This window comes from Monodelphis domestica, chromosome 2 (assembly GCF_027887165.1).
Source record: "Monodelphis domestica isolate mMonDom1 chromosome 2, mMonDom1.pri, whole genome shotgun sequence".
Taxonomy (NCBI): Eukaryota; Metazoa; Chordata; class Mammalia; order Didelphimorphia; family Didelphidae; genus Monodelphis; species Monodelphis domestica.
Window position 1 is genome coordinate 107892271 of NC_077228.1, and position 23898 is coordinate 107916168.

At 37.8% G+C, this 23898-nt stretch overlaps 2 protein-coding genes across 4 annotated transcripts in view; one reads left to right on the plus strand and one right to left on the minus strand.

Moving 5' to 3' along the window:
• LOC107651290 (uncharacterized) overlaps positions 1-23898 on the plus strand; it is a 171989-nt gene that overhangs the window by 22281 nt on the left and 125810 nt on the right. For 2 of the 3 annotated variants that reach the window (XR_008916168.1, XM_056815774.1), the window contains exon 3: positions 5931-6001. The gene's annotated coding sequence lies outside the window, so the exon portion shown is untranslated. Of the gene's footprint in view, positions 1-5930; positions 12129-23898 lie in introns of those variants that run through there. The other variant, XR_008916169.1, reaches the window with a different exon arrangement.
• On the minus strand, positions 5227-12196 carry LOC103098283 (renin-like). Its single transcript, XM_016430096.2, has 3 exons — positions 12062-12196; positions 10237-10335; positions 5227-5518 (listed from the first exon to the last, which is right to left on the minus strand). The coding sequence occupies exons 1-3, from the start codon at positions 12194-12196 to the stop codon at positions 5405-5407; spliced, it is 348 nt and encodes a 115-aa protein (XP_016285582.1). The 3' UTR covers positions 5227-5404.

Here is a 23898-nt window from a genome sequence, read left to right on the forward strand (position 1 = left end):
GTTGGTTCTTGATTGTAGACCCAGTTCCCTTGCTTTTCAGAATATCATATTCTATGCCTTTTGGTCCTTCAGTGTAGATGCAGTCAGGTCCTCTGTTATCCTAACTGTGGTTCCATGATATCTGAATTGTTTCTTCTTATCAACTTATAGTATCTTTTCTTTGGTCTGGTAATTCTTGAATTTGGCTTTAACATTCCTGGGCATTGTCAATTGGGTATTAAATGCCAGAGGTGATCTGGGCATTCTTTCAATCTCTACTTTTCCTTCTTGTTCAAGAATGTCAGGGCAGTTTTCTTGGATAATTTCCTTTAGAATGATGAGCAGTCCTTTTCTTCTGTCATGGTTTTATAGTAGTCCGATAATTCTTAAACTGTCTCTTCTGAATCTATTTTCCATGTCTATAGTTTTATCAGTGAGGTGTTTCATATTTTCCTCAATTTTTTTTTACTTTTTGATTTTGTTTTATAGGTTCTTACTGCCTTATGAAGTCAATTGCTTCTGGTTATGTATTTTAATTTTTAAAAACTGAATTTCATTTCTGGCTTTTGGATCATCCTTTTCCTTTTTATCTGTTTTTCTTTGTAGTTAAATAACTATTTTCTTGTTTTAGTTCATTTGCCTTTTTCCAGATGATTATTTTGCTTCATAAGTTCTTTACCCAATTTTCTTCAACCTCTCTTAATTGTTTTTTGAATTGTGTTTTGAGTTCTTCCAAAGCCTGTGTCCAATTTGATGGAGTTCCTGACTTTTTGCTTGTTGTTCCTTGGTCTTCTTCTGTTCCATTTTGTTGTTGTTGTTGTTGATTACCTGGATAGAAGCTGTTGGTTCTAATTTCTTTTTTTTCTTTTTCTGTTGTTTAGTCATATTTTTTCCCTTCTTTCCACCCTTCCCCCCTCCATTGGCAGTATTCTTGCTCCTCTGTTTATTTGCTGGATCTGTGGGTTTTGGCTTTTCAGTCCTGGAGGGGCTTCTTCAATGTTCTACTGGTTAACTGGGTTAGGTCCTGTGGCCAGATCTTCCCCATTTGCCAGGAAGAACTAAGGGTGAAGGTAAAAGTTTAGAAAATGAGGGTAGTTACCTTTGTCCTCCTCTCTTTCTTTCTGCCCTCCCTGCCTGTTCCCCTGTCAGAGCCCTGAATTTCCTTTTGTTGTGCAAAGGTACTCTGTTGGGGTTGCAGCCCTGGGATCCCAGTCAGCTGGCTTCTTACAGTGGGTTTTAGCACAGTAGGTGAAGGAGGGGTGTTGGCGATGGAATTTTTCAGCCCTCTAAAGGCTTCTTATCTTCATTATTGATAGACTAGATTATGTCAGTTGAGCTAATCTGCAGTGCTGAATGTGCCCTGAGGCCAAAACCTCCAGAGGCAAAGGCCCAAGATGAAGGAGCCAGAGACCAGGCTGCCCTCCTCTATGACCCTCTTTTATAAGTGCCTCCCTACCAGGTGTGGTTAGATCCAAGTGTCTCTGTAGGTGTGGTAGCAAGGCACTCCCACAGGTCTGGAGCCCTCACCCCAAGATCCCAGCAACCTCCAGAGTCTGTGAACCTTAAAAAATTCTCAGACCCTACTTCATAAGATTTGGTTTAGACCATTCCCCATTTTAAACAATGAAGGAACTTAGATCAGGAATGTGAGACCTCTACTCCACCCCTACTTAAGCCTGCTTTAGGGGAAGAAACTCCTTGCTGAACAATGAAAAATACTTAAACCCATACTTATAGTAAGGCAAAAGTTCTTAAACTGTGCCTATTTTTAGATCTAATACAAAAGGGTGCTAAGTACCTATAAAGGTCAGGCAACTTGTGAATTTACAAGGAGCAAAGAGGTGAGAAACTTACTCAGAGGTTTTTTAGGTGTGAACTTAATCAAAAGTTCAAGCCTTCTTAGGTGTGAATTAAGAATGGTCTGTCCTTTGGAAAACGTCTACTATGATTGGTAGATGTGAGAACTTAGGGGAGGTGACATAGGAGAAAATTCCTTTTAAAAGGGGATGAGAAACTGAGAAGGAAAACTCTCGCTGAGCTCCCTCTGAGGAGACTCTGTCCCTCTGGGGTCTCTCTCTCGGGACTCTCTCGGGGACTGTCAGAAGAATCTCTCTCTGCAGCTGGCCAAAGCTGAACTAGTGTCTCTCTGAACACTAGAATCCTTGCTTGGACAAATCTTGTGGTGAGTGGATAAAAGACTGACTGATCTTTCTCTTAGGGCTTGGGCCTGGGTTGGCCAGGGCTGGCCTGGGCCGGCCTATCTTTTTCTCATTATTTCCTTTTTTTTCTCTCTCTCCCTTTCTTTAATTCCTCATTTCTATTAATTAAAATCTCTATAAAACCCAGCTGACTTGGGTATATTTAATAATTGGGAATTTTCCCCTGGAGACCACCTTATATTTGATTTAAAACAAGACACTGTCTTGAAACCATATTTTCTGTGGTCACAATTTTAACAACCACTCTTTTTCTGCAACAGTTTATGTCTTCCACTATTTTAACCATTACAGTTTATGGCCTCAACTATTTTAATTATTACAAGTCTCAGCACAGTAAGTGGGGAAGAGTCCTGAGACCTTCCTTCTTTCTTTTCCTTAAACCCTAGAGTTAAAACTTCTCTTTATACCTTTTAAGTTGAATCAAGTAGGAGAGAACCCCAGCTTGATTCTGTTGTTGAATTTGTTTTCTATCCCCCCCAAAGCTCTTTGTTTTTGATTGGTGTGGAAGGTTTTCATAAAGGACTGGACTTTTGATGCTTGTAAACAATCATCTTAATTCCTCGGTAATCAGAATTTCTCCCAGTATCTTCCTTCTTTCCCTCTCAGGGGGACATCCTATATAACAAATAATATTTAGTGACTTTCAAATAAACTTCAAACTCCTTTATTTGGCATACAAACTGTGCACACCAAGTCTTCCAAACATGTCCCTTGAACTACCATTCTTCCACCTCCACCCCTTTGTTCAAGTTTCTTTATACCTGAAAAGCCCCCTCATTTCTTCTCTCCCCCTCTGGTAGAGCTCTAACTAGAAAGTCTGGAACTTCACAGAGCATTTAGTTTTGAACTTGAATTATATTATGTCATGTTGTTCATTGTAGTTATCTGTGTTTGAATCTGATTCCCCTATTAGGCTGTAATCTTCATGAGTAAAGAAACATATATTATGATTTTCTTTTTTTTTTAAACCCCTTACCTTCTGTCTTAGATTAAATATCAGTTTCAAGGTAAAGTGATCAGGGCTAGGCAATTGGGGTTAAGTGATTTGCTCAGGGCCACATAGCTAGGAAGAGTCAAATTTGAACCCAGATCCTCCTTACTCTAAGCCTAGCTACCTATCCACTGTACAACCTTGATACAATGGGGACATGTTTTCTAAACTTTTTATTATTACCTCCCCCCACCCACCCAAGTGCCCAACATATCTCTGATCCAGTAGATACATAATATTTATTGAATTATTGTTAAGTAATTTTTATTTGTTTTGGAAACCCTTATCTTCTTAACTTAGAATCAATACTATCTGTTACAAGGCCTAAGAATGGTAAAGGCTAGGCAGACCTAATGAGGACAGTAGCCTCAGCTCTGTGTGTATATGTGCGTGTGTGTGTGTAGGAAAGAAAGACGGAGAAAGAGAGAGAGAGAGAGAGAGAGAGAGAGAGAGAGAGAGAGAGAGAGAGAGAGAGAGAGAGAGAGAAGGAGAGAGAGAGAGAGAAGGAGAGAGAGAGAGAGAGAGAGAAGGAGAGAGAGAGAGAGAGACAGAGAGAGAGACAGAGAGAGAGAGAGAGAAGGAGAGAGAGAGAGAGAGAGACAGAGAGAGAGAGAGAGACAGAGAGAGAGAGAGAGAACCAAGGTGGGAACAGGCCTAGAGAAGATATTGTCATCAGGATAGATCTGTTCTTATATCTCCCAGAGATGACTGCTCCCTATGTTATTGGGCTAATATCTGTTAATCTGTGTACTTGTCTAAAGCACCCAGGCTTCAAAGTAAGAAGAATAGGCAGCCACTTTTCCTATGCCTAATCCAAATAGCTCTCATGCTCCATGCAAGGTATCACCCCTACATGTTGGCAACTGTTCTATGTTTTAGGTGTCATGAATGCACGTGGGTATGTTGTACATCTTGTGATATTCACATGTACTTCACATCAGCATATTCTTGTCTCTGGTTCTGTGTACATGTACAGGTGTACATCCATTCATCAATAGGTATATATATTCATACATCTGTAACTGTCTTGGCTTGATAATCTCAGTTGGTGAGAGCTCTGTTCTAAGGAGCCTCAAGGTCTTGGATAATCCCTGTATGAGTGACTGAGCTTTTAGATGCTGTGCAGCCCAATCACTGGTTATAGTCTTCTCTTGGACCAGCTGGTTTGTAACTGCTTGCCCTTGGTTGCAAAGGGAGTTGTGTTAGAGGGTGGCAACAAACAGTCTGCATTCCAAAGCCTGAGTCTAGATAAGGATGATGAGGCTCAGTCATCACTGGGCTGCCCATTTGTTGGCTTTGACAGCTCATAAAACCAAGAAACTACATCCTCATTGCAGGAAAAATCAACTCAAATGGCACATTGTTCAGAGGGGGGAAGGGACAATGCTGCAATTAAACTATTGAGGGTGAGGAATGTGGAAACACTGATTACATGACAGCACTGGTATGACCTCTATGAGGCTCTTTACTGCCTTGGGAAGGAAGAGAATCTGAATCACAAAATGTTAGATAACAATCTTCAACAAATGTTTCTACATTTAATTGAAAAAAAAATCAAGTTAAAAAAAGAAGCTATTGTAGGAAAATTTGGTGGCCAGGCCTGGAGATGGGAAACCCTGAGTTCAAATTTGGCCTCAGACACATCCTAGCTGTGTTACCTTGGGCAAGTCACTTATCCCCAAATGCCCAGCCCTTGCAACTCTTCTGTCTTAGAATTGATTTTTAGACAGAAGGTAAGGGAGGAGAAGAAGGGAAAAGGGAGAGAGGAGGAGGAGGAGGAGGAGGAGGAGGAGGAGGAGGAGGAGGAGGAGGAGGAGGAGGAGGAGGAGGAGGAAGAAAGGAGGAAGCTCTTGCAATTATATAACAAAGGTGGATACATGTGTCCATTTGGATGTCAGTTTAGGAGCCTGGGTTTGTCTAAGAGTATATAGCAGGATCACTATCCTTTACATTCTGAAGAGACATTGTGCTTCCCCCCCAGTTCCTGCTACACCCCATTCTCATCTAAAAGACAAATCCAGATTTGAGCAATGAAAATTTATTCTATTCTCCATTAAAGCAGTAGATTAACAGTGGTCTGCAGGATTTGAGAGCTTGATGAAGGGACTTAACTCTGTCCCAAGGACTGAAGCACAACATGGAAAAAGTGGGATCCAACAGGGATGTGGGCAGAGACAGGTCAGGCCACCAAGGAAAAACCAATACGATTGTTGTGTCAGTCAAATTCAGTGTAGAACTTTTTGATGAAGGTTGTACCCAGGCGCCACAGAGGTTCTACATTCTTGTCATGGAGGGCCACCAGGCACATCTCATTGCTGCTGTCCTCATTCTACAAGGAGAGATTAGTTTGGACTGATGCCCTTTAACAAACATGCATGATCCTTCACCCCCTTCCTCTGATCCCAGCTTTTAGCAAATACTCAATTTAGTTCCTGGTTATGATAAAAATGACAGAATCTTGGCACTGGAAGAAAGAGGATGACAAGATCACAAAGGTTCTGCTAAAAGGAAACTTAGAAGGCATCTAGTCCAACCTGAAGGAGAACTCCTAATGTGATATGCTTGACAGATATGATCCTGCCTTATACCAAAAACAATCTAGAATAGAGGAACCCATTACTTCCAAAGTCAGCCCATTCCACTGTGGATTAGCTGTTAGCATCAGGAGGTTGTTCTATATATCAGTACTGCTAGTTATAAGCTTTATTCGACCTCTTTAACCTTCTGCCCATCTTTCCTAGCTTTTCACTCTGGAGTCAAGCAGAAACACACCAATTCTTCTTCCTCCAGTTAGTCCTTCAAGTACATAAAGGTAATGATCACTTCCTCCACCACAACTCCACCACCATCTCTCCCCCAAACTCTTCTCTAGGCCCGACATACCAAGTATCATAAACTGACCTTTTGTATCACCCTGTTTGTCCTCCTCTAGAAAATCTCTAGCTTATCAATGTTCTTCCACAAATGTGGCACCCAGCACTAAATATAGTGTTCCTGATATTCTGATCAGGACAGAATACAGCAGAGCTAGTATCTATCTTCACACTATAGAGTAAAATGGTATCAGCTTTTTTTTCCCTTGCTCTATCACCCTTTTGACTGATTCTGAGTGTACAGGACACTGAATCTCTCTGATTTTTTTTTTGTCAAACTACCTTCTATCTACCTCTCCCCATTTATTTGGGAAGTTAATATTGGGAACCTGTATGAAAGACTTTGCATTTATCTCTATTATTGCCTGACCCTTGAGGTTATCCAGTTAAGAGGTGCCAAACTTACTGCTATGGAACCCAGTGCTACCTGAACTAAACTAAAGTCAACAACTTTAGCAAAGTTGCAGGATACAAAATAAACCCATATAAGTCATCAGCATTTCTATATATCTCCAACACATTGCAGCAGCAAGAATTAGAAAGAGAAATCCCATTCAAAATTACCTTAGACAAAATAAAATACTTAGGATCTATCTGCCAAGACAAACACAAGAACTATAGGAACACAACTACAAAACACTTTCCACACAACTAAAACTAGATCTGAACAATTGGAAAAACATTAATTGCTCATGGGTAGGATGAGCTAACATAATAAAAATGACAATCCTACCCAAACTTATCTATTTATTTAGTGCCATACCCATCGAACTTCCAAAAAACTTTTTTACTGAATTAGAAAAAATCATAACAAAGTTCATTTGGAAGAACAAAAGATCAAGGATATCCAGAGAAATAATGAAAAAAAAATGCAAAGGAAAGCGGCCTTGCAGTCCCAGATTTCAAACTATACTATAAAGCAGTGGTCATCAAAACAATTTGATACAGGTTAAGAGACAGAAAGGAAAATCAGTGGAAGACTTGGGGTAAGGGACCTCAGCAAAACAGTCTATGAGAAATCCAAAGATCATAGCTTTTGGGGAAAAAATCCCTAGTCAATAAAAATTGCTGGGAAAATTGGAAGACAGTGTGGGAGAGATTAGGTTTGGATCAATACCTCACATCCTACACCAAATAAACTCAGAATGGGTGAATGACCTGAACATAAAGAAGGAAACTATAAATAAATTAGGTGAACACAGAATAGTATTCATGTCAGATCTTTGGGAAGGGAAAGATTTTAAAACCAAGCAAGACTTAGAAAGAGTCACAAAATTTAAAATAAATAATTTTGACAACATCAAATTAAAAAGGTTTTGTACAAGTAAAACAAATATAACCAAAATCAGAGGGAAATAAAAAACTGGGAAACAATCTTCATAACAAAAAACTCTGACAAAGATATAATTACTCAAATATATAAAGAGCTAAATCAGTTGTACAAAAAATCAAGCCATTCTCCAATTAATAAATGGGAAAGGGACATGAACAGGTAATTTTCAGTCAAAGAAATCAAAACCATTAATAAGCACATGAAATAGTGCTCTAAATCTCTTATAATCAGAGGGATGCAAATCAAAAAAACTCTGAGGTATCACCTCACACCTAGCAGACTGGCTAACCTTCCAGCATAGGAAAGTAATGAATGCTGGAGGGGATGTGCCAAAGTTGGGACATTAATTCTTTGCTGGTAGAGTTGTGAATTGATCCAAGAATTCTGGAGGGCAATTTAGAACTATGCCCAAAAGGCAATAAAAGAGTTTGCCCTTTTATCCAGCCATAGCACTGCTGGTTTTGGACCCCAAAGAAATAATAAAGAAAAAGACATGTACAAGAATATATATAGCTGTGCTCTTTGTGGTGGCAAAAAATTGGAAAATGAGGGGATGTCCTTCAATTGGGGAATGGCTGAACAAATTGTGGTATATGATGGTGATGGAATACTATTGTGCTCAAAGGAATAATAAAGTGGAGGAATTCCATGGAGAATGGAACAACCTCCAGGAAGTGGTGCAGAATGAAAGGAGCAGAACCAGGAAAACATTTTATACAGAGACTGATACGCTGTGGTACAATCAAATGTAATGGACTTCTCCATTAGTGGTAATGCATTCATCCTGAACAACTCAGAGGCCTACAGGAGAAAAAACACTATCCACATCCAGAGGAAAAACTGTCAGAATAAAAACACTAAAGAAAAACAACGGCCTAGTGGCCTGGGTCAAAGGGGATATGATTGGGGATGTAGACCTTAAATTAACATCCTAGTGTAAATACCAACAACATGGAAAGGGGTTCTGATCAAGAACACAGGCAATATCCAGTGTAACTGCGCATCGGCTATGGCAGGGGTGGGGCAAGGGGGAATAGAAAATGATTTTTGTAACCAAGGAACAATGTTCGAAATTGAAAAAAAAATAAATGAAATTTAAATTTTAATTGGAAATTAAATAATATGATTCTCCAAAATTGGTTGGTTAAAGAACAAATCATGGAAATAATTAATGATTCATTGAAGAGAGTGACAATGAGGAAACAACATATCAAAATCTTTGGGATGCAGTCATAGAAATACCCAGGGGAAAATGTATATCCCTGGTTGCCTATACCAGCAAAACAGAGAGGGAGGAGATCAATGAATTAATCATGCAACTTAAAAAACTAGAAAGAGAAAAATTAAAAATCCCCAGATAAAAACTAAATTGGAAATACTAAAAATCAAAGGAGAAATTAATAAAGTTGAAAGTAAAAGAACTATTGAACTAATAAATAAGATGAGAAGCTGGTACTTTGAAAAAAGAAATAAAATTGATGAAGTGCTGGTTAATCTAATAAAAAAGGAAAGAAGAAAATCAAATTTACAGTATCAGAAATGAAAAGGGTGACCTCACCTCTAATAAATAGGATATTATGGTAATTATTAAGAACTATGCCCATATTCTTCAAAACAGAGACTCTATTTTTGGACTTTTACCCAAAGGAAGTCATCAATAAGGAAAAAATCAGCATATACAGGTGTCTTTTCCCCATTGTGGTTTGATATATCATATGTCACTCTAAGAAATTAAATTGGAATTTGGGGGAGTTTTGCAGAAGGCATAAACAACATGGGAAAGTCAAATGATATCATAGAAAAAAATTTAGAAACTGAGAGATGCATAGAATATATGTATTGTATTATATAATACCAACATACTTTATCTTTTAATATCATAAGAGAGACAGACCTGGAATCAGGAGGACCTGTGTTCAAATCTTTCCTCAGATACTTCCTAGCTGTGTGATCCTGGGTAAATCACTTAACCCTACTTTTCTTACCCTTTGGTCTTAGAGTTGTTAAAACAGAAAGTAACTGTTAAAAAAAAGTAACAAAATTATCAAGATCAAACATATCTTAAATGCAGACAAATGAGAGGACACCCCTAATCACTAGGATAATCAAAAACACTTTATAAATTTTAATGTACTATAAAGACAAGAATATTAATTATAATTGAGCCCACAGAAACTGAGATCAGAGAAAGTATAGAAAGCAAGGGGGCTCAGTGGATATAGTGCTGAGTCTGGAATCAGGAATACCTGAGTTAAAATTCAGCATCATATAAACATTTGCTGTGTGACTCTGGGCAATTCACTTAACTTCTGTTTGCCTAATTCATGGGAGAAGGAAAGTGAGGGAAAGTATATAAAGATAAGAGGGACCAGGCTAGAGCTTTTCCCCCATTTAGCTGTATAACCTTTAGCAAGTACCTTCATGTCTCTGAGCCTGTTTCCTCACCTGTAAAATCAGGATAAAAGTTATATACTACCAACTTTATTGGGTTGTTAGGATACAAATACTTCATAGCCCTATCACTTTGGTGCTAGTTAGTAAATGAAGCCACTTTTATGGAGGAAACATGGGAGTACCTTTCGATCTATATTTAACACCCCCAACCCTGATTCTTATTGTTGTAGCTGATTGCTAATGCCCATGGTCCTCTACTTCTGAGAGAGCCAGACGGAGACAGAGAGAAAGAAACACAGACAGACAGACAAAGAGACAGAGACAGACGGACAGAGAGACCAACAGACAGACAGACAAACAGAGAAGGAGATGGAGACAGAATGACACTGAGAAAGAGAGGCAGAGAGACAGGCAGAGAAACAGAAAGAGAATAATCCAGAAGCTTACCTCTAAGACATAGTCAGAACCTTGGAGTGTGAAGTCCTTGCCATCCAAGTTGAATGAGATATTTGGGAGCGTGGAAGCCAGGTCACATTTTACAAGATGCTGTGGGCACAAAGGGTCCCAAAGTCTGTATGAGTTCCAGGCATTCTAGACTTCACATGTGTACAGATCAGTAAGGAAGGGCTGAAGTGTCCTCTGGGTCCCCTTTCTCAGTATTAGTCCAGGTTCAAGAGATTACACAGACAGAATAGAAAGTACCCTCGGAGGTCATTATGTTTCACCTCTAATCTGAACAGGGAGCTCCTCTGCCTCTGTAGGGGCAGCAAGTGGATAGACTATTGGGCCTGGAGTCAGGAAGGCTCATCTTCCTGAGAGTGGCCTCAGATACATACTAGCTCTGTGATCCCAGACAAATGACTTCAACCTTTCGACCTCAGTTTCCACATCTATAAAATGAGCTGGAGAAGGAAATGGTAAAACCATTTCAGTAGCTTTGCTAAGAAAACCCTCCATGGGGTCATGAAGATTTGGATAGGACTAATGATGACTAAACAACTGCCTCTAAGATGTCACACAGAAAAGCCATAAATTAACATTATCTATCTTGTATTGCATTTTTATTTATTTCATTAAACATTTCAACATTTGCCAATTGTGATCTCTAGCATAGGTGGTTATTACCAAATGATCACTTGCTTCCTCAGATAGTAGGGGATTAATTTTCCAGTGAGGCAGCCCAAAGTGGAAAGGCACTTTGGGACAGCCCTCATTTTCAGAACATTTTTTTAATACATTGAAATGAAATTTGGCTTGACTACTTCCACTCCTTGCTCTTAGCAATGGCTCTCTGGGGCCAAGTAGAACAAATTTTTATTTCTCTCCTAATTGATAATCCTTCAAATAAATATATATTATTATTTATATTATATATATAATATATATTTTTAATTGTAAATTCCCCCTATTCCAATAGCTAGATATTATAGAGGCAGATGTGACTCTATCTCAGGGAGAATTTTATAACAGTTGAACTTTTGGTTGGTGTTCAGTTCCATAACTCTTCATGACCTAATATAGGGTTTTCTTGGTAAGTACTAGAGTGGTTTCACATTTCCTTCTCCAGTGAATTAGGCAAACAAAGTTAAGTCACTTGTCCAAAGTCACACAGTTAATAAGAGTCTAAGGCTGAATTTGAACTAAAATCTTTCTGATTCCAGCACTCTGTGCATTGAGCCACCTCAGTGGTGCCAAAAGTCAAATTTTGTGGCAATAAATAGAAATGTCTGTCTTGTGTAAGGTGATGAGCTCCCTATTAGTGGAAGTATTCCAGCAGAAGCTGGATGTATACTTGTAAAGAATGCTGTGCAGGGAGGGAATTTCTGGACAGGGTAGAATGAAGACTTCTGAGGGTCCTACAAACTCTGAAATCTATGCTACTCTCTGAGGAATTATTGCATTTGCAGGGAGTGGTGCAGACTGAAATGGGACAACTGTCTTTAAGATAACGACCTTTGAATCAGCCCCCTTATGGCCCTTCCATTCTCTGGGAAGAGAACTTCAGGATTCTGGTTTTTATGCAGCCCTTTTTAGTACCCCCCCCCACTCTCTTCTTCTTCACAGAGTTTGCCTTCCTCACCTCTTTCCCATGTTTCTCTGCTCTTATTTCTTTTCCAATTTTTTCCTCTACTGCTTTCATTTAACTGATAAAAATGTTAAAGAAAAACTATTTAAAACCCATGTTTCATATTTTCTAAAATTTCTAATTGAAGTTGTGCCCTGGGGAGCATTGTCAGGGGGAAGGGGAAAGGATCAGTAGCTGAGGGCTTACATCCAGAAAATTGTAGAGACCAAGAGACAATACTGTATCAATGGAATTCTTTTCATTGGTCTGTGTCCCATGTTCCATTTTCAACTTCCCCAAGAGCTTTTCCCTTGTCTTCATGCTCTCTTTGGCTGAGGTCATTTTCTTGAGGCCAACCCTGACCAGGAATAGAGGAAAGAAAAGACAAGCATATTAGAATTCCCCAGAGTCCCTTACTCAATCCCTTAAGATTATTTCACTCATTCCTTTGTCCCCCCAATTAAGACTGCCCCAAATTCTCAGATTAGGCATTAGAGAGCTGCACCTGTTTCTAAAACCACCAAAGATATTCTAGGACAGAAGAAAAACATAATTGTGAAATGTTTAACAAAAAAAAAACAGAATGAAACATCATGAAGGTTTGTGATTTTCCAAATCAGTAAGTGACTCAGAGGAATCCATTTCTAGTACAGTCTGCCACCACTTGTCTAAAAGTTTCCTTGACTCCTCTTGGTCAATGCCCCAATCCCTTCTCCAAATACATTTACACCCCTGCCACTTCTTCACAAGGTAACAAAACATAACTCTTCCATTCATAATGCCAGTGTTATGAGTGGCTACTAGTGCTGAGTGCTGTAGATATTTGGGGCCAGTCAGCGGTTCTAATGGATAGAGTGCTAGACTTTAATTCAGGGAGATTTGAACTTAAAGCCTGCCATAGATCCTTACAAATTTTGTGATCTTAGACAAGTCATTTAACTTCATCTTGTCCATAAAATAGAAATAATAATAGTATATACTTCAAACAGCTGTGTGAATTAATTGAGAAAACATAGCAATAGTACTTTGAAATCTTTTTTTAAAGCTCTTACCTTCTGTTTTAGAATCAATACTATGTATTGGTTCTAAGAGTGATAATGGCTAGGCAATGGGGTTTAAGTGACTTGCCCAGGGTCATACAGCTAGGCAGTGTCTAAGGCCAAATTTGAACCCAGGACCTCCCATCTCTAGACCTGTCTCTCAATCCACTGAACCACTCAGCTGCCCACAGTACTTTGAAATCTTAAAGCACAAGGAAATATTGATATTGGCAAGATTTCTAGATCATGTTTTCATTTGTTAAAAGGGAAGGCTTTCTCTAAAGTAGGGTGGGTAATGATTTGTTCAAAAAGCATCAATTTAATTAAAAAGTAATTATGCTCATTAAATATATAAAATACAACAATCCTTCCATATATAATTAAGCATATTGATTATATAATTAACATTCATAAAATTAATTTTAAAAGAATTATCTTCACAAAAGTTTTATGAATCTATTGCTCTTGCCCTCTCCAAGAAGCTTAAATAAAATAATTCTAATAAATGGAGTTTTATGAAAGAGATCTGAATTTAGAATATCTGCATGATCTTGATCCACTGATACTCTCCCTGGGCCTCAGTTTCCTCATATGTAAAATGAGGGGATTGTTTATCGGTAAGGTCCTTTCCAGATCTAAATCTGCCCTCCTATCATTTATTCTTTTTCTTTATGGAAAAGACACACTCAGCATTAGGAGACTTAAGGAAAAAAGAGAGCCTGACTTATTCTTATCACTGTCATGGCCACAGAATTACCATCTGCCCCAAGCATGGGCAGAATGTCCTTACTGATCTCTTAGACAAATGTTGGTGGCTGGGCAGAGGGACTGGGAAGAAGAGATAATGGTAAAGGAGAGGTTTGAGTTAGAAGTCAGGAAATCTTCCTTCCAATTCTGAGATTCAGTGATTTCCTAGAGTCCTAAGAAAACCAGTCGTTGCTATGTAGTCAATTAGTCACATCTGACTCTTTGTGACTCCACATCTGACTCTTGTGACTCTATTTGGGCTTTTCTTGGCAAAGATACTGGAGTCATTAGCCATTTCCTTCCCAGGCTCATTTGACAGAAGAACTGAGGCCAAAAGAGTAAAAGTGACTTTCTCTGTTTCTGGTCTGCCTGGTTTTGGAATCAGTGCCATATTTGTGTCATAAAAGGAATTTGGTATAATTCCTTCTTTGCTTATTCCATCAAATAGTTTGTATAATATTGGGATTAGTTGTTCTTTGAATGTTTGATAGGATTCACTTGTGAATACCGGGGATTTTTTCCTTAGGGAGTTCTTTGATGACTTGTTCAATTTCTTTTTCTCATATAGGGTTATTTAGGTATCTATTTTTTCTTCTGTTAATCTATGAAATTTATATTTTTGTAAATATTCATCCATATCACCTATATTGCCATATCTATTGCAATATAATTGAGTAAAATAGTTTTTAATGATTGCCTTATTTTTCTCTTCATTAGAGGTGATGTCTCCCTTTCCATCTTTGGTACTGTTAATTTGATTTTCTTCTTTCCTTTTTTAACTTAGATTGACCAGTACTTTGTCTATTTTATTTGTTTTTTCAATGTACCCAGTTCTAGTTTTATTTATTAATTCAATACTTCTTTTATTTTCAATTTGATCAATTTCTTCTTTAATTTTTAGGATCTCTAATTTAATTTTCATTGGGGGATTTTTAATTAGTTTGCTTTCTAATTTTTTTTTATTTGCATGCCCAATTCATTGTTCTTTGCCCTCCCTAATTTGTTAATATATGCATTCAAGAATATAAATTTCATACTGAGTACTGCTTTGGCTGTATCCCATAGATTTTGAAAGGATGTCTCATCATTGTCATTTTCTTCAATGAAATTATTGTTTCTATAATTTTTTTCTTTAATTTGGGAGAATATTATTTAATTTCCAATTAATTTTTTATTTGCCTCTCCATGTACCCTTGCTCATTATTACTTTTATTGCATTATGATCTGAAAAGATTGCATTATTTCTGCTCTTTTGTACTTGTTTGCCATGTTTCTATGCCCTAGTACATGGTCAATCTTTGTGAATTTACCATGTGCTACTGAAAATAAGTGTATTCTTTTTTGTCCCTATTTATTTTTCTCCACATATCTATTAATTCCAATTTTTTTCTAGGATTTCATTCACATCTCTTACCTCTTTCTTGTTTCTTTTTTGGTTTGATTTATCTGTTAATTATAGAGAAGGCCTGGTTGGGATAGTTGAGTGAATAAAGAGTCAGGCTTCAAGATAACAGGTCCAGTGTTCAAATCTAACCTCAGATACTTCCTAGCTATGTGACCCTATGCAATTCACTTAACCACAATTGCCTAGGCCTTATCATTCTTTGGCCTTGGACCTGATACATGTTATTGATTCTGAGATTGAAAAAAGGTGGTTTTTTTTTTCAAAAGTGAGGAGAGCAGAATCAGGAGAATGTTATATGTAGTAACAGCAATAAGTTGCAATGAATACCTATGAATGACAACATTATTTCTAAGATGGAAGGTAAGGTTGATTTTTTTGTTTTTGTTTTTTAATACATGAGTAAAGGGCTAACCTCCCACTCTGGTGGGTTGAATGTCAACTTCTTAAAGTTTGGAGCCACTATATTTTCATTTTTCTGTCTATAACATAGAACACAGTGTTAGCACAACCCTGTTTATTTCTTCTCCTAGATTGCCTCTCTTCTCTAGCTTTTCTTGTCACTACTCTCTCTGGGTCTCCTCCTACCTGCCTGACCCCTCTTAGTGTCCCCCATTCACTCCAGGCATACAGCCATCACTCTTATACTCTCTCCTATCCTCTATTTCAATAGCCTTCTGGATAATCCCCTGCTTCAAATCTCTATCCCCTCCATTTATTCTCCACTCAACTGCCAAAGTGATTTTCCAAAAGCATGTCGCCCTTCTTATTTTGGATTTTTCAGTTATTTCCAACTCTTTGTGACACAATTTTGGGTGTTCTTAGCAAAGATACTGGAGTGCTTTGCCATTTCCTTCTCCAGCTCATTTGATAGGTGACAGAACTGAGGTAAACAGGCTTATGTGACTTGGCTAGGGCCACCCAGCTAGTATGTGTTGGAACCTAGATTTCAACTTAGGCAGAAGATTCATTCTGATTCCAAGTTCAGTTCTCTGTCTATTGTGTCCCTGAACTACCCTTTATGTCACCCTCTCTACTAAATAAACTTTAGAAAGGCTTACAATTACATTTGTAAAAAAATTTTGCTGAGTTAGCATTTATTTAATATGTAATATGATACTTTTGATTTATTATAAATATATATTAATGATTTTTAAATCCTCATCAAAGAGAAACAAATTTCTATATTAGGTATATCAAAAAACCTTACTCATTTTTCCCCTCCCTCTAATCCCCCTGTCCCAAAGAAGGCAGGTCATATGAAACAGGTTATACATATATTATCATAAAATACATGTTTCTCTGTTTTGCATGTTGTGAAACAAGACACAGAGTGTTTACACTAGAGAAATAAATGAAATCTTAATTCCTCTGCTTGGCTTTCAAAGTCCTTCCTGCCCTGGCCCCTCCCCATCTTTTCAGTCTTCCCATTTCTCCCCTCCATACTCCCTATGATTTAGTCACACTTGTCTTCTATGTGTCCCTCACACAAGATACTCCATCTCTGGACCCCATGCCTGGAAAATTTGTTTACTTCCCTTCACATATTGGCTTCTGATTACGTATGAAAACAAGTTTGGATGGTACAACTCATGTCCCCAGATGCTAAGAAACCCAGAGATTGGGCATTAATCCTTTTGAGTCCCTTGCTAGAATGATCCCATGAGGGGAAAGTCTTCCACTTCCCTGATTCTCATTCCTCTGTTTCCCATGCTTCACTCTTTATTAGGAAATTTTAAAATTTATTTTTAAAACCCTTATCTTCTGTCTTAGAATCAATACTAAGCATTGGTTCCAAGGAATAAGAGTGGTTAGGGCTAGGTAATGGGGGTTAGCTGACTTGCCCAGGGTGAAGCATGCTAGGAAGCATCTGAAGTCAGATTTGAATCCAGGTCCTCCTGACTCCAGGCCTGGCTTTCTATCTACTGTACTACCTAGCTACCCCACTCCTGCATTACTTCTTCAAGATTCAACGTAAATCCCATCTTCTGCAAAAGGTCTTCTACAATCTCCCCCGCTATTAGTGGCTTTCCATGCAAATTATCTTCCATCTACTTTGTCTACATACTCTCTCTATAGTTTATATATATGTATATATATATATGTATATATATATATGTACATATATACATACATATATATATGTGTGTGTATATATATATATATATATATTTCTTCACATGTCATCTCATTATGTTAACAAACTTTCTTTCTCACTCTCCAGCTTAGCACAGTGCCTGGTACACATTAGCTGCAAAATAAATGTTTATTGATTGTGTAATTGCATTTCATCTGAAAAGAGTTCCTAGTTGATTGACAGGAGCTACAATTCTGATCATTGTGGCTGAAGAATGACTGAATGCTGGTAGTTCTCTGTCCCTCCAAATTACTCTATCTCCACAATGGCTTCCTCCTTCCAAATGGCTCCCTCATCTCAAATCCCCTCCTTCTTCCTTGTGGGAATTGACCACACAAGAATCACAAGGCTTGATTTTGTCAGTTTTGCAGGTAAGAATGCTATTAAATTGTATGAGATTATGGAGGGGGGGGGGTAAATCGTTGTTCTATATGGGTCTCAGTTTCCTCATCTGTAATAGGAAACCATTACAGTTTTGGGGGGAAAGAGGAAAGTTTACATAGTCAACGGTAATCCCTGGACCACTTTTTTCTCTGCTTATTATCTATAGCCTTTAGGTACTTGCTGCTTCTTCTATTGCCTTAATGCCCTGTTGCCTATACCTAGACAGAGAACCCCTTACCTCTGCTTATTGGCCCACAGACATTACTTTCCTCCTGATGATCATATGGAAAGCCCTCTCCTTCCCAAGGTTCTTTGGTCCATTATTTTCCAACCTATTAGTCAGCTTAGCCTCCCCTTAACCCCGTTCCTCTTGGCCTTGATGTTACCTATATAAGCCATCATTGGGCAGACTGAAGACACAAGTGATCCAGGCTACCAACAGGAGCTCCCAGCAATCCATCCTGGTCTATCTGTCTGTGTGGCCTAGGATCGAGGCTGCTTGTTATTTTCCAAGGCTCCATTTGCCTTTATATACTACTGAATTCTAGTTGGGATCCTCCTCTTCTCTGATTTATAGACTGGAAAGACAGGACTAATAAATCCCCAGATGAGGGCTAACCCTTGGTACAGAGCCTGGTTTCACCTGTTTCTAATCAGGGCATCAGGGAGAAAGAAGGGGAGGGTTGGCAGGGCAAAAGTAGACCACTATTCAGTACTGTCAGCAGGTCTACAAATTTGTCACACTGGTATCATGGCCTGTCCTGGATTCCATTCTGTATGTGACCTCAGGAATGAGATGGAAAACAAACCCTCAGTGGATCCAGGAGAGAATTAAGCCAGAATACAGGTTCATGAATTGTCAGGTCTAGGCTCCTTCTCCCAGCACACAGCCCTTGAGGTTTTCTCATCATCCTTCAGTGATCACAGAAGTATTCTCAGTCTTGATCTTGTCACAAACATGTTGTATAACTGTAAGAAGTAACTGGAGGTAATTCATTATTCTCTATGGATCTTAATTTCCTCATCTATAATGAAAAGACCTCTAGTCCAGCTCCCACATTTTACATATGAAGAAACTAAAGCCCAGAAAGGTAAAAAAAATGCTTTGTTCAAGTTAACTTTGTTCAAACTAAATTTATAAATTGAAGTTAAACAATGAATCCTTACAAAAATACAAATTTCCTAGACTGAGTAAGAAAAAAGATATCTAAAGACACCTGTTTTAGAAAGAGAAATTGAACAGGCCATCAAAATGAGATGATTTTACAAGAAAATTCTGTCAATATTTAAAGATGAACTAATTCTAATATTGAATAAAATGTTTAGAAAAAGTGGTAAGGAAGGGACACCTGATAATCTCCTTTTATGCTACAAATAAGATGCTGATGTCAAAACCAGAAAGAGCAAACACAGAGAAGGAAAATTTTAGATCAAAAAGACAAGAACAAAAGATAGAAGTCTGATAAGAACGAGCAGTAAGGAAGGAAATAGGGACATAGGAAACTTGACCCTAATTGTTCCATTCCAGCAAGAGGCCAAAAAGGATTCATGCCCTGTTATTGGTTTTTTTAGCATCCTGGACATCTGAGGTCATATTAAGCAAACTAATTTTTACTGTCAACTGTGATAAATACATAAAAGCATAGAGAAATTTATATGAACTGATACAAAATGAAATCAGGTAAAATGATAGACCACGACTGCAACAATAAATAAAGTAACCACAAAACTGTATAGGGGGGTGAGTTTTGTCAAACTAGTAAGAACAATCTTGGCCTAAAGAAAGGATTTGAAAAGACATTTCCCAGACAACTGTGAACAGAGATTGGATGGAGCTCTCAAGCTTTCATAGCCTGGCCCCTTCCTGTCTTTCTGGGTTCCTTCTAAAGTATTCCTTCCTCCACACTCAATGGTCTATCTATCCACTCACCAGTCCTCACACATCTCAATTCAGCTCCTTGATTTGAGCTTCTGCTGCCTCCTCCCATACCCAGAATGCTTTCCATGTCACCTCTTATTCTAAGAATGTCTAATCTTCTTCAAATTTCACTTTACTATTAGCATTCCAGCTACTAATGCCATGACCTCTAAGGTTACTTTGTAATTACTTTGTATGTATCTTGCATTAATCTTTGTATTATATACATGTACATATATTTCTTTGAATATATTGTTTTCTCCTCCTCTCATCAAGAATGTAAGACCCTTAAGGGCAAGAATAATTTTTTTGCATTTCTATTTTCAGTGCTTGCATAGTGCCTAACATAAAATGGACACTTAATGCTTTTTTATTAATTGAAACATTGTGTATAATGTCAGATATGTTTTCCTTTTACAGCAGGACCTCATTTTATTCAAACTTAACACAAGTGAATTCACATACACATGATTGGCAACCACAAAAATTAAAGACAGAAAAAATTTAAAACAAAAATTTAAATATGCTCAAAATCCATTCCATTTCCCCAAGCAGGAGAAAGTCTCAAAGAGCTCAGTTTCTCAAAATAGAGGCAGCAAAAGTTCAGACCTTTGAATACCCTTCCTTACCAATTACAAGCTAAATGCTCCTAGGGAACTGAAAATCAATCCTAATAACAAGACAGAGCCAAGGAACCCTCCTGCTGGACTCAAGTCAAAAGGTATGCCCCCCAATAGCTGGAATTTGAGAACACTCGATTTTAAGAGGAAGGAAGAAGGAAGGTCCCAGGACTCCTCCCCCACCCTAAAGCTCTAAGCCTCCAGTGCCAGTGGGAACTTCTGGGTGGGCAAAAGCTCTGGCCTGGAGGGTGTACCTTGTGAGCAGGGCTGTGCCAGACTCAGAGTGTCGAACACAGGCGGTGGGGAAGGAGCTGGAGAGGAAGCGCAGAGCGGGCAACCTGGTCACAGTGGCGGAGACCGTCCATATTGCTCCAGCCTTCCAGGATGTTTTGGCCTCAGAGCACATCCAGCCCAACCCAGCTGAACTTAATCCCATCAAAAATCTTCAGAGGTCAGGAAAACTCAAGCTCAAACACCCTTCCCCCAGACTGCTAGACTTTAATTTAATCAAAAGCCTCCAGAGGACAGGAAAGCTCAAGCTCCAAAACCCTTCCCAACAAACTGCACCAAGAGATCTCCTGAAAAAGCTCCAAGAGGGAAGACTGACATAAAACACCAAAACCAAAAAAAATGAAAGGAGCAAGAGCACAGACAACTGCGGGGAGTAAAGAAGGGGTAAATATCAAACAACAGAAAAAGAAAAAAGAAATTACAGTCGACGGCTTCTATACAGGCAATGAACAATGAGCAAACGGAACAGAAGAGGAGGGATCATCAAGCAATAAAACAGAAATCCTAGTGAACTGGATACAGGCTTTGAAAGAACTCACAATGCAATTCAAAACACAATTAAGAGAGACTGAAAACAATTGGGCAAAGAACTTAAAAACTAAGCTAAGACATCTTGAAACAAAAAGTGTCTTGAAAGCCAAAATGAACCAGCTTGAAACTGAGGCAAAGGAAATGAAAGATATGAAAGATGAGGCAAAAAAGATGAAAGATGAGGCAAAGGAGATGAGAGATGAGGTAAAGAGAATGAAAAATGACCTTCAAAGAAAATCAGACCAGAAGGAGAAAGATGACTAAAAAGCCAGAGATAAAATTCAGTCTTTAAGAACCAGAATACAACAACTAGAATTAAGTGGCCTCACAAAGCATCAGAACACTATAAAACAAAACCAAAAGAATGAAAAAATTAAGGAAAATATGAAGCATCACATTAACAAAACAGAGGATTTAGAAGATCGTTGGAGGAGAGACAACTTAAGAATCACTGATCTACCAGAAGACCATGACAAAAGAAAAAGCCTGGACATAATACTACGGGAAATTATTCAATAAAATTGCCCCAATATTCTAGAATAAGAGGGAAAAGTGAAGATTGAAAGAATCCACAGATCACCCCCTGTATTTAATCCCCAACTAACAACACACAGGAATGTTATAGCCAGATTCAAGAACTATCAGACCAAAGAAAAATATTACAAGTTGCCAAGAAGTCATTCAGATACCATGGAACCACAGTGAGGATAATGCAGGATCTGGCTGCATCTACACTGAAGGACCAAAAGGCATGGAATATGATATTCCATAAAGCAAGGGAACTAACAAGAATCAACTACCCAGCAAAACGGACTATATTCTTCAAGTGGAAAGTATGGTCATTCAACAAAACAGAAGAATTCCAAGCATTTGTAAAGAAAAGGCCAGACCTGAACAGAAAATTTGATATGAAAGCACAGAACTCAAGAGAATCATCAAAAGGTAATTTTAAAAGAAGGAAAAAAGAAAAACAAAACAAAACAAACAAACAAAAACCTTTTTAAAAGAGACCCAATAAGTTAAAATGATATGTATCCCTATAAGAAAAGAGGTCATTGGTAACTGTTAAAAATTGTTATTATTACCTGGGCAGCTAGAAGAATTACACTTAGAGGGAACAGTGACAAACCGTATAGGATGAAATGACAATATATATATATATATATATATATGCATAAATACATATACATGTATATATATACTAGATCTAAAAAGAGGTTAATACTAAAAGAAATTGGAAAAGAAACAAAAGAGGGTAAATTTATATGTCACAAAGAAGCTCATGGCTGGAGGGAGAACAACAACAATACACTGGAATGGTAAAGAGATTGGAGATAGGATATACTCAACTCTTATGTGCATTGAAATTGACCCAAAGAGGGAAGAACAATCCAATCCATTGAGACAGAGAATAGATTTGAGCCCTACAGGGAAGTAGAAGGGAAACAAATGGACTGGTGGGGAGGGAAGCAATACAAGGGAGAGAGAGGGTGGAGGGGTAGTTTAAAAAAGACTGCAAAGACAATAAGGGGGAAATAAGAAAGGAGGGAGGTAGAAATGGAAGTAAAATAAGTGTGAGAACTAGGGGGACTGATTAAAAACAAACATTGGTGTAGAAGGAAATAGTGAAAGAAGAAAATGCAGGACTAGGAGGGGAAACCAAAATGCTGGGAAATACACAGCTGCTAGTCATAACTCTGAATGTGAATGGAATGAACTCACCCATAAAATGCAAGCAAATAGCAGAGTTGATTGGAAACCAAAACCAAACCATATGCTGTCTACAAGAAACACACATTAGGAAGGTAGATACTCATAGGATGAAAGTAAGAAGATGGATCCAAATTTATTGGACATCAACTGATAAAAAGAAGGCAGGAGTCGCAATCATGATATCTGACAAAGCCAAAGCAAAAATAAATCTAGTTAACAGAGATAGGGAATATCTCTGATAAAAGGCAGTATAGTCAATGAAGAAATATCAGTACTCGACATATATGCACCAAATGGCATAGCATCCAAATTTCTAAAGGAGAAACTAGAGGAGCTCAAGGATGAAATAAATAGAAAAACTATATTAGTGGGAGACATGAACCTTCCTCTATCCAAACTAGATAAATCAAATAAAAAAATAAATAAGAAAGAGGTAAGAGAAACAAATGAAATCTTAGAAAAATTAGAGTTATTATATATATGGAGAAAAATAAATAGGGACAAAAAGGAATACACCTTCTTTTCAGGGGCACATAGTACACTCACAAAAATTGACCATGTATTAGGGCATAAAAACTTTGCAAACAAGTGTAAAAGAACAGAAATAATAAATACAACCTTCTCAGATCACAATGCAATGAAAATAATAATTAGTAAGTGTATATGGAGAGGTAAATCATTGGAAAGTAAACAATACAATTCTCCAAAACCAGTTAGTTAAAGAACAAATCACAGAAACAATAATTTCATTGAAGAAAATGACAATGATAAGACATCCTTTCAAAACCTAAGGGATGCAGCCAAAGCAGTACTCATGGGAAATTTATATCCTTGAGTTCATATATTAAAAACCAGGGTGAGCAGAGGTGAATGAATTGGGCATGCAAATTAAAAAACTAGAAAGTGAACAAATTAAAAATCCTCAGATGAAGACTAAATTAGAGATCCTAAAAGTCAAAGGAGAAATTAATAAAATTGAAAGTCAAAGAACTATTGATTTAATAAATAAGATTAGAAGCTGGTACTTTAAAAAAACAAATAAGTAGACAAAGTACTAGTCAGTCTAATTAAAAAAAGGAAAGAAGAAAACCAAATTGACAGTATCCAAGGTGAAAAGGGAGACCTTACCTCTAATGAAGAGGAAACAAAGGCAATCATCAAAAACTATCATGCCCAATTATATGGCAACAAATATGGCAATCTAGGTGCTATGGATGAATATTTACAAAAATATAAATTGCCTAGACTAACAGAGGAAGAA